The 15,088-nt window shown below is 44.9% G+C and overlaps 1 protein-coding gene across 5 annotated transcripts in view; it reads left to right on the forward strand.

Moving 5' to 3' along the window:
• LOC137373462 (MAPK/MAK/MRK overlapping kinase-like) overlaps nucleotides 1–15,088 on the forward strand; it is a 208,999-nt gene that overhangs the window by 41,786 nt on the left and 152,125 nt on the right. For all 5 annotated transcript variants that reach the window (XM_068038287.1, XM_068038290.1, XM_068038288.1 and 2 more), the window contains one exon: nucleotides 815–885. In XM_068038287.1, the coding sequence (XP_067894388.1) occupies nucleotides 815–885 (71 nt within the window). The remainder of the gene's footprint in view (nucleotides 1–814; nucleotides 886–15,088) is intronic.

A 15,088-nucleotide genomic window follows, 5' to 3' on the forward strand; every position in this document is an offset into this window, starting at 1 on the left:
TCACCAAACTCCCAGAACACTGGAGCCTGTACCACCTTGCTGGTTTTTCATGCTTCCTTTTCTAAGTACCTCTATTTAGCTATTTACACGCTGTCTGTGTCTTGTATTTCTTTTATTTCCTTGATTTCCCCTCATTAGGTTCTCCTGTTGTCTCTTCCTAATATCACATTTGCCATTTAACCCTCTTCCTGTTCTCCACTCAAGCACTACACAGGTCACTGTGTTTCTTTACCCTTTTCCTTATCCATGTTCTGTTCCTTTTTAAACGCTATTCATCTGTAATATCTCAGCCTTCAGGAAGCATCTTAAGAAGTGAAATGTTTATTTATTTATTTAGAGATACAGCACTGAAACAGGCCCTTCGGCCCACCAAGTCTGTGCTGACCATCAACCACCCATTTATACTAATCCTATATTAATCCCCTTACCCTCTGCCTTTTTTTCCCACAGATTGGGCCTGACCTGCTGAGTATTTCCAGCTTTCTGTTTTTGTTCTATTTTGCTGTGGTGATATCCATTGCCTTCCTTCAGGATATATTTGTAATTTTTTTTACTCCACACCAGTTTCTCTATCAAATTACTGCTGGTGTGAGAATTGAGATTCATTGAAGGTCTGTGAATCTTTAAACACTCAGCTACAATCTAACAAAAGTTGCACTTAGCCTCATTACAAAATTAAAATTAAAGCAGAAAATGGAACACGGAGGAAAATTGGGTTCATAATTTTTTTTTCATTAAAGTGTTTTAACATTTCTCTGACATTTGAATAAGTGTAAGTAACTGGTTTTGTTTCTCCTTGTCTGTTTCTTTCCAGTGATAAGAAGTCTGGGTCTCTTGCTCTTATATGTGAACTAATGGACATGAATATTTATGAGCTTATACGAGGTCAGTGCTATTCTATTGTCTGACTTTTAATAAGTTGCTTGTTGCTTACAACTTGTTCAATAATAGCAAAATCATAGCAAAGTTATTTTCTATGGAATAACATTTTTTCAGTTGGTTCATGGGATGTGGGTATCACTGGCAAGACCAGTATTTATAGTCCATCCTTAATTGCACTTGAGAAGGTGGTAGTGAGCCACCTTCTTGAACCGCTGCAGTCCTTGAGGCCTAGGTACACCCACAGTGCTGTTACAGGGGGAATTCCAGGATATTGACCCAGGGACAGTGAAGGAACGGCGATACATTTCCAAGTCAGGATGGTGTGAGACTTGGAGTTGAACTAGCAGGTGGTGGTGTTCCTATGCGCCTGCTGCCCTTGTTTTTCTTGGTAGTAGAGGTTGCACATTTGGAAGGTGCTGTCAAAGGAGCCCTGGCGACTTGCTGCAGTGCATCTTGTGGATGGTACACACTGCTGCCACTGTGTGCTAGTGGTGGAGGGAGTGAATATTTAAGGTGGTGGATGGGATGCCAAAGAAGCGGGCTGCGTTGTCCTGGATAGTGTCAAGCTTCTTGAGTGTTGGAGCTGCACTCATTCAGGCAAGTGGCAAGTATTGCAACACTCCTGATTAGCACCTTCTAGATGGTTGAAAAACCTTGGGAAGTAGTGAAGTGAGTTATTCACTGTAGACTTTGCAGCCTCTGACTTGTTCTGGTAGCCACAGTATTTATATTGCTGGTCCAGTTAAGTTTCTGGTCAGTGGTAATCCTCAGGATGTTTATGGAGGATTCAGCGATGGTAATGCCAATGAATGTCATGGGTGGTTAGATTCTCGCTTGTTAGAGATGGTCATTGCCTGGGAATTGTGTGGTGCAAATGATACCTGCTACTTATTGGCCCAAGCCTGAATGTTGTCCATGTCTTGCTGCATGTGGACACGGATTGCTTCATTAGCTGAGGAGTTACGAATGAGACTGAACACTGCAATCATCAATGAACATCCCTGCTTCTGACCTTATGTTAGAAGGAAGATCATTGATGAAGCAGCTGAAGATTGTTGGGCCTAGGACACTGCCCTGAGGAACTCTCGCAGAGATGACCGGGGGCTGAGATGATGGGCCTCCAACAACTATAACCACCTTCCTTTGTGCTAGGTATGACTGCTACAAAACATATATGTAACTCTTTTAAGAAGGCATTACCCAAAGGAATAGTGTAACTGAGAAGCTTGTATATCTGTATAATTAAAAACCTTGGGCTAGAAATCAGTCACTGCCGGTTTTTAGGGGCGGGCAGATTGAGAATCACGACCCCCGTGCCTGTTGCCATGAGTTAGGCAGCGTGAAAATTTCTCCTCATTTGTTAAATGAAGCTTCATTCAAATGATTGTAGCATTGGTCCAACAGGGCCCGTGCTGCTAAAAAGTGTTCAGTGCTCTTTTTAAAGGCATCTGTCCCTCCTAGAGGGAAGCTGCACTGAGTCACAGGAGGCTCCTGCTGCAATTCTAAGCAAGGAAAATATAACACCAGGGCAGGGAGAGGGTTCCCAGGTCATTGATGCGGCACTGGAGGCCTTAGTGGTAGTGAACAGGAGGAGAGAAGCCACGTTTCCACGGGGAGCCCAGGAGGCCACCAAGGACCACCCTCAGAAGGGAATAGGAGCATGTGACTAGGGAGGTCAATTCCCAGAGTCTGGTCCCAAGGGCCAGGCAGCAGTGCCGCAAGAAGTACAATCATCTCACATGGGTGGGCAAGATCAGTGAATGCATCCTCACATGAAATCTTGTACCCACCGTTACACCAACCTCTCCTGCTGTTCAATGTACCATACCCCCATCACTCACCCATCAGCAGTTCCTGACACTCAGGACTCTGGCCTAACATCTTGTCACATTCACCGAGGGAACAACGATGAAATATGAAATGATCTGGAGGAATTATGAAAATAAAGGTAAACTGTTGAACTTAACTACAAGAAAATGGACACTTTTTTATCCGGCAACGTGGAGGGAGAGGTCAGGTAATCTCCTCCTGTACTGCCAATCAACATGTTTGTTGAAGGCAGGACCATTATTAAGGTCTGGAATCACCTTGAGGAGGCACATTGACATGTAAAACAGCCCATTCCATGCCAATCACCCCAATCATCAAATATTGGGCTAGCAAAGGCTTTTGCAGGCAGACTGACTCCGAAGCCAAGTCCAAGATAATAGGTATGAAATAACATCTATTTATCAAAATGGATCACATTCAGACACCATTTTTAACAGTGTTCCCCCATCCTGGGACATTGTATGAACACCCCAGGGGAGAGTGTCTTGAGTCACCTGAATGAAACCAGAACCTGATAGGTTTTACTTTAAAAGAAGTAACTTCTTTGAGAAGGGTGCGAGTCAGAAAGCCATTCCAGCCAGAGAAGCTGAGAGATCAATCCAGCTAAGCAAGGAGCCCTGCCAGCACCATCGTTAAACCACTGAGGCAGAGAGATTGCATGGTGACCTTGAAAACTCCCCATCTGAGAAATTGAACCAGGGCTTCCACCACCAAATTTGGAGTTTTAACCAAAACAGTCTGCAACACTCCATCAGGTCCAAGACGAGGAACATTCAGGCCTGCAACATTGTTAAATATTGCTCCAGGAAAACCAAGAAGGTTTCAAAGTGAGAAGTCTTACAACAGTCAGACTCCATCTTTTCTTGTGTGTATGCGTGAGTGGGTGAGGTTGTGAACATTTTCGGGTATTGTTTTAATAAATAGTTATCTATCTTCTAAAACCTATGAGAAAACCTTTTGTCTGTTTATTTGACCCTTAAACACTCAGAGACTAACACTTTTTTTAAAATGCCATCTGCGGTCAGTTGAGAAGTGAAGAGTGGAAGCCACCCACACGATTTCCCACTTGTCCGTAACAATTCAGATACTCCATCTGATCTTCACACATCTACCAATGATGCCAGCCTCACACCCAGCTACTGCTGCTACATAACTCCAACTATTCAACTGTGGCAGGCACATCATCCAAAAGCAGTGCAACACAATCACTGACATTTTTCCCTCTCTCTTACAGGAGAAGGTGGCCCACAACGGGAAAGAGTAGAACAGAACCAATTGGGGACAAGGATGCCTGCATCTCTTGAGCCCTATGGAGGAGATGGTTCCCTACAACGTGGGGCCTCCTGCGACAGAGCCTGTGACATTCAGCATCACTGAGAACATTGAGGATGACCGTATGCTACTGCCTTATGCCCCTTCTCAACATCCAGCTAACTGCCATGATGACCAAGCTGCAGATGGTGTGATCATGGACCTCCTGCTTTCCACCCCAACCCCCTTCCCTCATCACAATCTTCTGCTTTCTGATTTCCTGCTCTTGGATACCCAAACACTGTCACCAGCCCAGCCCAGCCATGGCAGTCCCAGGAGGAAGCGAGAGAGCAATGAGAATATTGATGGATTGTCATACAGGAGAATGTTGATGAGGATGCATACTAAGATGCTGAGTGCATTAGCTAGTCTGCCAGACAATCTCCTGTCACTGTCGAGAAGCTTTTATCAGGTCCTTTAAATAATGCTAGTGCTGGACCCCTTTTGCAACTGATGCATGTTTTTTGGTGAATGACAGGTGAATGGACCTGTCTCGTGGTCCCAGTTCTCAAACATAGCACCAATCCAGCCAGTAGGGCTTAGTGTTGTCATGACAAAACCAGTTAGGAGGCTTTTGGTGCAGTTATGGGATGCTTGCATAAACGCCCTTTCCAGCATAGGGTGCCAAATAGGTAGTGCTGGAAGTGGCTGGAGGCGCAGTGTGCCCCACTCTGTCTCCAGCGGTGCTACAGATCTGAATTTAGCACCCCTTTTGACTACAAAGACTTCCTGGGCTGAATTTTCCCGTCTCATGGAAATGGGGTTGGAGCTGGTTGCGAGGGATGGTGTGAGGAGCCGGGAAATTGGTGGGAGACAGTGTTGGGATGGCTCCCTGATGTCTTCTTGCGACCAGGCAAGGTTCCGAAGAAGGGTCACTGACCCGAAACGTTAACTCTGCTTCTCTTTCCACAGATGCTGCCAGACCTGCTGAGTGATTCCAGCATTTCTTGTTTTTGTTTCAGATTTCCAGCATCTGCAGTATTTTGCTTTTATAATATTAGTAGGGGTGACTGGGGAATGGGAGTAGCAGCCTGTTGGCTGGCGATGAGCATCTAATTGAGGCTGTTATTGTGATTTTGCACAGCAATTTGAATTTTATAGAATTTTATGCACGGGTCCTGTGGAGCTTCAGTGACTCGTCAGCTCAACTGTGGTGAGAGCACAGCGGGAGGTGATGGTTGCCTGTAACTGACAGGCAGTAAGTTGTGCGCAGTTTCCAAGCAAGAAGGCTCAAGGCTGTTATTGGAAGGAAATGTACTTTGAAGGGATAGCTGGGTGGAAGGACTGCTGCAGAGGTCAGTAACTACAAGGTTTTCTCCCAGGACCCCTGCAGCAAGCCCAGGAAAGATGAGGCAGGGTGGTTTTGGGGGATGGTGGGGCAGGGGCTGCTGTGGCACCTGTTGAAGTTTGAAGGCTGCAAAGGAAGATGGGTGCTCTGCACTCAAGAATTTGTCTCTTCCAGTCAAGAGGGGAGAGAGGGGAACTGTTAGCTTGGATTTGTTAAGGGAAAGTCATGTCTGACTAACATGATTGACCCTCCTTATTAACTCCTCAAAAATTCATTGAGGATAGTGCATTTGATGTAGCCCATATGGATTTTAGCAAGCCTCTTGATAAGGTCCCACATAGCACACTGGTCACAAAAGTAAAAGTTCATGGGATTCAAGGCAAAGTGACAAGTTGGCTCCAAAATTGGCTCAGAGACAGGAAGCAAAGGGTAATGGTTGATGGGCGTTTTTGTGACAGGAAGGCTGTTTACAGTGGGGTTCTGCAGGACACTTGTTTTTTGTGGTATATATCAATGATTTGGACTTGAAGTAGGGGGGTATGATTAAAAAGTTTGGAGACGGTACTAAAATTGTCTGTGTGGTGGTTTATGAAGAAGAAAGCTGTAGACTGCAGGAAAATATCAGTGGACTAGTCAGGTGGGTGGAACAGTGGCAAGTGGAGTTCAGTCTGTAGAATTGTGAGGTCATGCAATTGGGGAAGGCTGACAAGGCAAGGGAATACATAATAAATGGTAGGATACTGAGAAGTGTTGAGGAACAGAGGGACCTTGGAGTGCATGTCCACAGATCCCTGAAGGTGGCTGAACAGGTAGATAAAGTGGTCAAGAAGGCATATGGGATACTTGCCTTTATTCGGAGGCACAGAATATAAGAGCTGGGAAGTTATGCTGGAACTGTATAAAACACTAGTTAGGCCACAGCTAGAATACTGCGTGCAGTTCTGGGCACATTGGAAAGATGTGATTGCACTAAAGAGGGTACAGAGAAGACTTACGAGGATGTTGCCTGGACTGGAGAATTTTAGTTATGAGGAAAAATTGGATAGGCTGAGGTTGTTTTCTTTGGAACAGAGGAGGCTGAGGGGAGTCCTAATTGAAGTGTATAAAATTGAGGGGTCTAGGTAGAGTGGCCAGGAAGGCTGTATTCTTCTTGGTTGAGGGGGTCCATAAACAGGGGGCATAGGTCTAGAGTAAGAGGTAGGAGGTTTAGAGGGCTTTCAAGGGGAAAAGTTTTCACCCAGAGTGGTGGAGATCTGGAACTTACTGCCTGAAAGGGTGGTAGAGGCAGAAACCATCAACATTTAAAAAGTACTTGAATGTGCACTTGAAGTGTCATAACCTAAAAGGCTACAGACCTGGAGCTGGAAAATGGGATTAGGCTAGACGGCTACTTGTGGACTGATGCAGACATGATGGGCTTAATGGCCTCCTTCCATGTTGTAAATTTCTATGAACTTCAGCAGCCACATGGGAGCAGGCTACAGTGACTGAGGAGCACTAGCGACATGACACTGTGCTGACGCGCATGTGATGGGCACATCGGGGCAATAAGGCAGTCGGATGCTTGAAGAAGGCGCTACCCAGCGCACAGGGTCTACAGACAATGGCTCAACTTCGTGGACCTGTCAGAGCACCAGTGTCTCTGAAGACTGCATTTATCAAGATAGATGGTTGCTGACCTATGCGGCATGCTGGAGGAGGAGTTGAGGCCACTGAGGTATGGTGGGCACTCATTGTCTGGCAGTGAAGGTGACCGTGGCGCTTAACTTATTCGCTACGGGGTCGTTTGAGGAATTGGCTAGGGATGTTTGTGGGATCTCGCAATCTGCGGCTCATCAGTGCATCAGGCAGGCAATGGATGCCTTTTTCGTGAGGGCAGTGCAGTACATAAGGTTCCAGACTGATAATGCAAGTCGGGCTGGGAGGGCAATCTGCTTTGGCACCATGGTTGGATTCTCTCAGGTCCTGGGGGCTGTTGCATACATGTGGCCATCAAGGCTCCTTCAGAGCAGCCAGGTGCTTTCACCAACAAGAAAAGATTCTACTGCCTCAATGTGCAGATCGTGTGCGACTACTGCAGTAGGATCCTGTATGTGTGCACTAGGTTCCCAGGAAGCTGCCATGACACTTTCATTCTGAGACAGTCCTAGGTGCCTCAATTGTTTACTCCACTGGAAAGCCTTTGTGGATGGATCCTGGGTGATAAGGGATATCCATCAAAGATATGACTGTTCACAACAGTGCGGAACCCCAAAACTAAGGCAAAAGAAACTTACAAATGCAGCTAACTACAAGGGAGACCATTGAGAAGGCAATTAGCCTTCTGAAAATGTGCTTTAGAGGTTTAGACCGCTCTGGGGGAGCCTTCTAATATGGTTCCTCAAGGGTCTCCTCTATTGTGGTGGTGTGCTGCGCTCTGCACAACCTGGCTCAGCAGAGGGGTTGAACTGGCGCTGGATGATTCTCTTGACGGCGTTGCCTCCTCCAATGAGGGGGAAGTCCAGCTAGACCTGGGGGCCAAGCACAGGAGGCGCCAGTGGCTGTGGCCAGTGACATGCAAAGAAAACCAGTGACTCCCTCATCAACATTAGATTCATCATAGTCAGTTGCCTCATTGTGGATGCCCTGGTGACCTGCGATGCCATGCCATGACAAGGTCATGGCCCCGTGCGGACTGTCTCCCAAGTTCATCACCATCCTTGCCCTACAGTCACTAGCACCCTTTTCATGTGCTCCAGCTGCATGTCATTACATCTGGTCATGGTCCCCTCAGGGAGTAAGTAGCACATGAGATGTTAAAGTAAGGCATAAAGCATACATTGTGGTGAACAAATCAAACACAGTGCCATACTTAAAATAAAGGCAACCCCGTGATACCCCTTGCACAACGAGATGCGTTTACACATTTGCTTCCAGGTGATTATATGTTGTGCTCCCACTGTGGCTGGAGCTGATATGGGGGCAGCCTGCTGGCCTTGATGCTCTGGTACGTTAGATGCCCATGGTGGACGATCGCTGGGTTGTGGTGCTTTGAGGGGCCTAGCACAGGGTGAACCACGTGCATCTGTGTAGGGGCAGCTTTTGTAATTGTATTTTCGTGGCCCACCTGCGCTCACCTGCTTAGAGGAGCGAACAGTCATCAACTGGTCCATGTGTCTGAGTCATCATGCCAACTCAACACTGTTCAAGGTTGACGCGACTGTGGAGGCCAATATATGCACATCCTCTCAGTGGCCTGCCGCATGTGACTCTCCATGCGGGTCACCACTCTCTCAATGGAGGATGCCATGTGGTCGTAAGCCAGAGACATGGTCTAATGGCATGGATGGACTCCTCCATTGTGTGTGAGCGAACTGCCTCTGGGAACTCTAACAAATGTCCATACATTTCCCACTGCTGCTCTGTAAGTACCCGCTTCGCAGGTGACTCCTGAGACTCAGCATCAGCCTGGAGCTGAACATTGTTGGGCCTGCTCTCCTTTGATGAGGATTGGCTGCAGCTGTCACTACCTCCCTCACCTGCTCCTGCGCATGTGTGCTGTGCTCACCAGCTGGTGTCACCTGTTCTAACCACGCACCATGCCCCATTGACGTGAGTATCTGTGCCCGTGGAGGGTACACTGGTCTGATGTGATGGTGCGTCTGCAATTGGCACTTCCTCCTCTGGGGTCTCTGCTGGCTCGGTGCCCTCTGCTGTGCCGCCTCTGCTACTGGCCCTGCGAGAGAGACGAGTGCAATTAACAACAATCCTATGCTTCCCCTTCCTCCTGACAGTACATGCTCCTGAGCTTCATATGGTCATCACGGACCACAGGGGCAGCACTGAAACGACAATTGAGAAGGATTCATGTCTACAGCCGTGGTAACTCTGACTCTGTGAGCTCCACACCCATCTTGCCCTCTGCGACAGCCTAGCCTGCTGCCAACCTGCCGATCTCCATCGCCACCTCCATCAGCGGTATCATTGCAAGGAAGGGCACACCATCACCTGTCCCTCTCTGCTCCCTTGCATTATGAGCTCTCTTCTGCAAAGACACAAATAGTGTGATACAACTCTGTTGCCCCTGGGGACCCCGTTCTTTTTACATGCATTTACAATGCCACAATAAATATTGATTAAAGCAGTTCTCCCCCATAGAATCTGTATCGACCCTATCAAATCAATTAACCATTTTAAATGCACTGATTAGATCACTTCTCAACTGTCTAAACTCAAGGAAATACAACCCTCTACATTATAATTTTGGATGCATGACATCGCCATTCACAAGCATCTATCATTTAATCATAGAGGGAGTAGTTTTTAAATTTATTTTAGATATTACTTTTTAAAAAATATTTTTATATTTTAGTCCTTGCGATTATTCTTGTATATGTTTGGGGTCCCCAAGTTTCACGGGGGTTCTACTGATCTCATGTTATAACTTTTTGGCAGGAAACAGACAGTATCTCCAAAGAAATGGGGGAAGAACATGACTGGACCCCCAGATAGGACTTTTAAATAAAAATCCTGCATGAGACCCGGGGTTGATCTGTGTAGCTCCAGGATCAGGGAGGCCTTAGCAACATCCATTTCCCCCACCCTCGCACCACCGCTGGACCCCATAAATTTAGGTGGGGTGCAAATTTAGAGAGCACTGGTAGGCACGACTTCGTCATGACTGCGTTTAAAATTTCATTAGAGAGTAACCGATTCTCCCCACTGTATGGGGAATTTTATCAAATACAGAAAATTTCATTTAAAATTATTTTTCATGTGTAACATTTTCTGTTGATGAAATTGTTTAATATTAACAGCCAAAGAAACTAATAGCCCTGAATACAATTAAAGTAATATTCTAATCACTTGTTTTAAGGTTATCATAAGACTAGTGTTATATTCAGAATATAGGCAAGTCACAACTAGCCCAGTTTTAATGCATTGATTGATCCAATACACCTCGTACAAAGCTATAGTTCATATTGAGAAAAATACCTTGAAGATTGTACCTGTTTGGGGGGTATTTTATAAATACCTTAGAGAGGTTTAAAATAATTAATTACAAAGAGATTATTTTTTCTTTAGATTTATTTCTAGCATTTTAGAAAGATTTAGGGTGAATTATCCAGCAAAAATGGAAAGAAAAAACTTCTCATACAGGTAGGTCCTAGGCCATCTGAATAAATTTCTATAACACAGATCCCTGAAATCATTTTCTTTTGTTCTTAAAATTGATGTTGCTTACATTGACTTCATAATAAAAATAGATGTATTTGTTTACATTTTACTTGTATGTATAGTGTAGAATATATTACTTCATTTTTACAAATATATGTTTACCCCACAGAAACCTAATAAAATAGTTGAACTCTCCAAAAATAAACAAATTGATTGAGATACAAATCCTATGCAAGTTAGACTGTGCTTTTGATTGGTTTTTAATCTTTCATTTATGGCCCTTTTCCATAAATTTTCTCTCTTTTATTCTTTCCTTTCATTTTTCTTACTGTATTTTTCCTTTCACTTTTTTATTTGATTTTCTTCTTTTGTTGCAATCAAAAGAGGAAAACAGAATATCTTTCCTCCCTTCCCTTCTCATCCTGCCTATCAGCTGTTTCTCCGTCTCATTCTTTCATTTATTGTTCTATTAAGTGGTGCATATTTTTCTTGTTCCTCCAGCCCCTACCCAAGCTGTGTGTTTTTCTCTCTTCTCTGTTTTCTCATGGATATACCCAAGGTTTCAGGAAGGTTCCTGTAGCTGCACGTAATTATTGGGAAAAAGGTCAGTGGCTTTATAGCACTGCTTGTGTGCCAGGAGGAGCAGGGAGAGTAGGAAATTAGGGAGGGGAAGATGGAGAGAAGTGAAGGGAAGAACAGGTCAACGGTTTTTTTTTTTGGCTGAGGGATCTGGATTCAGATCACCTAAATGATGATCAGTGTTGGAGGAAGATGTTGCTTAAATGAGAAGTTGGTTGCTTCACACACTTGGGCCCGATGTTGACAGACCTGCCTTTTCTGAGTGGTGTGTGGAGTAAAGGCCAGCTGCCTGACCCGAACCCGACGGGAACCGATGACGTGTCAGGTTCGGGTCGGGTCCAGTTGCACCTCCGGGTCCGGCATTCGGGCTCAGGTCGGACACGCTGTATCACAGGTAAGTGGCTCCAATGTTAATTTAATTTTTGGACTAGCAAAGTGGTTTTGTTGGTTATTTTAAGCTTGTACAGATCAGCAACAAAGTGAAAAATGGAAGGTAAGTTAACTGATAGTCAGGTTGGGCGTGGGAAAAAATGGAAGGACTCGGGTCGGATGTGCTCCAGTTGGGGTCGGGGCGGGGTTTTTTTTGCAGACCCGAACAGGCCTTTAGTGTGGAGTATTCATCGGGAAACTCAAAGATTGGATTTGCCTGCATGAGCGTGCCTCATTTTTTAAAAAGACAGAAACCCTAGTAGGAAGCTAGCCTGATTGACGTTGGTAAGGAACTTGCTGATGTATTGGGACGAGTTTGGGGATGGTCCAATCTCTGACCCTGGGGGAGGCCTGATCCCCAATCCTGGTGGACTTTAACCCTGAGGGAAGGGTCCAATCCCCAACCTCTGGAGGAGAGGGGAGGGGGGTTGATCTTGGGTGGGAGAGTCCAATCCTCGACCTGGGGAGTGGGGGGGGGGGGGAGCGGGTGGAGGCTGCACTTCAATAGTAGTTCATTGCCTGTGAAATGCTTTGCTAATCTTACGATCATGTAAGATGCTATATAAATGCAAGTTATGCAAGGTCTTTTGCGGAGATTCTGCATGCCTAAATGATAACTTGCTGTTCAGTTCTGCTCAACCTTCTTGGCTAATGAGGATTTTCTGTCTGACATTGGTAGAAGTTAAGTACATTTACTCTTGGTGGAGATGGTGAAATTTCTGGTCAGTGGTGTGCAGTTTTCCTCCTAAATTGTGTGGCTGCGCAACAAACCAAAAGTTCCCGTGCAGGCCCATCCCAATTCGCCCTTTTAAGTTACTACTCCTGCATGTGTGCACAAAAGAATTTAGAGGGCCTGCAAATTTAGATGAATCAGCCGTGCACTGCAAAATACAATTAGAGGGTATGTTGGTGTGGTTGAGTGACCATGAATTCTTTTCAGCAAGGGTGGTGAGAATTTTGCTGATTTCAGGGTATGTGTCACTGTGTTTATGTTCATGTTAAGGGATTTTGATATTGATACTTTGAGGTTTGTGCAGTTCCTTTTATAATCCATTCTGCTGTTGGTATTTTGCTCTAGCAAAATGTCTTCATTTAAAAAGTATAAAATTTAAAGAAGTAGAATTACCTTTCTTTATCTTGTGGTTCAGTAAAATCCAGGAATCTTCAAGCATTTACTACAGCAAGCAATCAGGTTCCATGTGAAAAAAGCAAACTCCCAGTCGGAGGTATTTACACTGCTTGGAACTTGCCTGTGCTGTGCAATTCACATTGAGTTTGGAAATTATGACAGACAGCATGGATTAATGCCGATCGTGCTTGACTGATTTGGTTGATTTTTTTGATGAAGTAACAGAAGGTTGATGAAGGGAAAATAATGGATGTTTTCTATATGGATTTTAAGAAACATTTGACAAAGTACCACATATAAGGCTGTTGAACAAAAATGAGTTTCTTGGAATTGGAGGGTCAATGTCAGCTCGGATAAAAGATTGGCTTAAGGACAGAAAACAGTGAGTCGTGGTAAAGGTTGTTTTTCAGACTGGAGGATGGTCGACTGTCGTGTTCTCCAAGGGTCATTGCTAGGACCACTGTTTTTTTTTTAGGTTCACATAAATGACTTGGATATTGGAATACAGATTATAATTTCAGAAGTTGCCAATGAATACCAAACTTGGAGGTGTGGCAGGCAGTGAGGATGATACAAATCAACTACAGCAGGGCAGAGGTAGGCCAGCAGAGTCCGCAGACAAGTATCAGATGGAATTTAATACAGAGAACTGTGAGGTGATGCAGTTTGGCAGGAGGGATAGGGAGAGGCAATATAGTCTTAATGGCACTTTTCTAAAGAGTGTGCAGGGACAGAGGGACCTGGGGATTCACGTGCTTTGGTCTTAGAAGGTGGCAGGATATAGTGAGAGAGTGGTTAGCAAAGCATATGGGATCTTCACAAATAAAGGTATTGAGTACTAAAAGCAAGGAAGTTTTTCTGAGCCTTTATAAAGCTCTGGTTAAGCCCCAACTTGAAAATTGCATTACGTTGTGGTCACCATACCTTAGGAAGGATGTGAGGGTCCTTGAGGGGGTGCAGGGGAGATTTACCAAAATGGTTCCAGGGTTGAGGAATTTTAGCCACGTGGTTTAGGTTGGAGAAGCTGGGGTTGTTCTCTCTGGAGCAAAGGTAATTGAGGGGAGATTTGATAGAGGTGTACACGATTATGACAGGTTTAAATAGGGCAGACAAAGAAAAGCTGTACCCGTTAGCTGATGGTACAAGGACTAGGGGACCCAGATGTAAGGTTTTGGGCAAAAGATGAAGTGCGTATGTGAGGAAGAACTTTTTTACGCAGCGTGTGATAATGACCTAGAACTTGTTGCCTACGATTGAAGTGGAGACGATTAAAATTTCAAAAGGAAATTGGATGGACACTTGAGGAAAAGAAACTTGCAGGGCTTTGGGGATAGAGCAGGAGAATGGGACTGATTGGAATGCTCGTCAAAGAGCTGGCATGAACCCGATGGGCCGAATGGCCTCCTTCTGTATTGTAATGACTCTATGATTCCAATATTATCTCATGTTGTCAGTCAAGCAGCCGTCCTATCCCATCACACTCTTGGTGGGATTGTGCCCCAGTAAAAAATCAGGACCAATGTGTTTCTGCACCACTTGACACATTTCTATATATCTATGCACACAGAAGGGGATATAGAAGAGAAAACAAGATATTAGTATATATTTTGTGTTATGTGTCTGAATCTATCTTGAGGATAGGTCTCAGGATGTCCTGACAGCTGAGACTTTGGAGAGGATAGCAGGGAATCTTGTTTTTGGGGCTGGTGCTGGGAATGCAAAGCCAGGTCATGGAGTGAAGAGCAAGCCTGGCTCTTGCTCCACGATGGAGCCTGGACTTTTGCTACAGTAGTTAGCGTTTCAGGATTAGCTACTGCATCAAGTGGTGTTACAGTCAACATATGTTCCACTCAGCAGCCTAGTAATGGCTGGAGCTGTGGGGAACTGTATAGCAAAGTTCTGAATTGGTAGGCCAAATAATAGCTCAAATGTTTAAATGCCAGCTGATTTTGCTGATGAGTAGAATAGCAAAGGTGAGTAAAGGATAAAAATGCTGGCAGTCCCGCCTCCTGCTCGAGTCTCTTCCTCAAAAGGCAGTGGAAGCAGAGTCTTTGAGTATTTTTAAAGCAGAGGTCGGCAGATTCTTGATGAGCAAGAGGGTGGAAGGTTATTGGGGGTAGGTGGAAATGTGGAGTAATCAGTTCAGCCATGAACTTATTGAATGGCGGAGCAGGCTCGAAGGGCCAAGTGGCCTACTCCTGCTCCTAATTCGTATGTCAGTATGTTTTGAACTTCTCACGGACAATTAACCACACTGATTGTGGGAGTGTGGATAACTAGAGTTGCACCATATTTCTAGGCATGGTCACTGCCATTATTCCATACCTTTATTTAATAAACATCAAGTACGGAATGGTTGTTATAATATCTGTGCTGGTGCATATAAAGGAAAAGACAAAATATAACATATGGAAACTCAAAATTTAAGGCCATTTCCATCAATGGCTCTGTCATTAGTCTAAAATTGAGCAGACCAGGTAAGA

The sequence above is a fragment of the Heterodontus francisci genome, chromosome 9 (assembly GCF_036365525.1).
Source record: "Heterodontus francisci isolate sHetFra1 chromosome 9, sHetFra1.hap1, whole genome shotgun sequence".
Taxonomy (NCBI): domain Eukaryota; kingdom Metazoa; phylum Chordata; class Chondrichthyes; order Heterodontiformes; family Heterodontidae; genus Heterodontus; species Heterodontus francisci.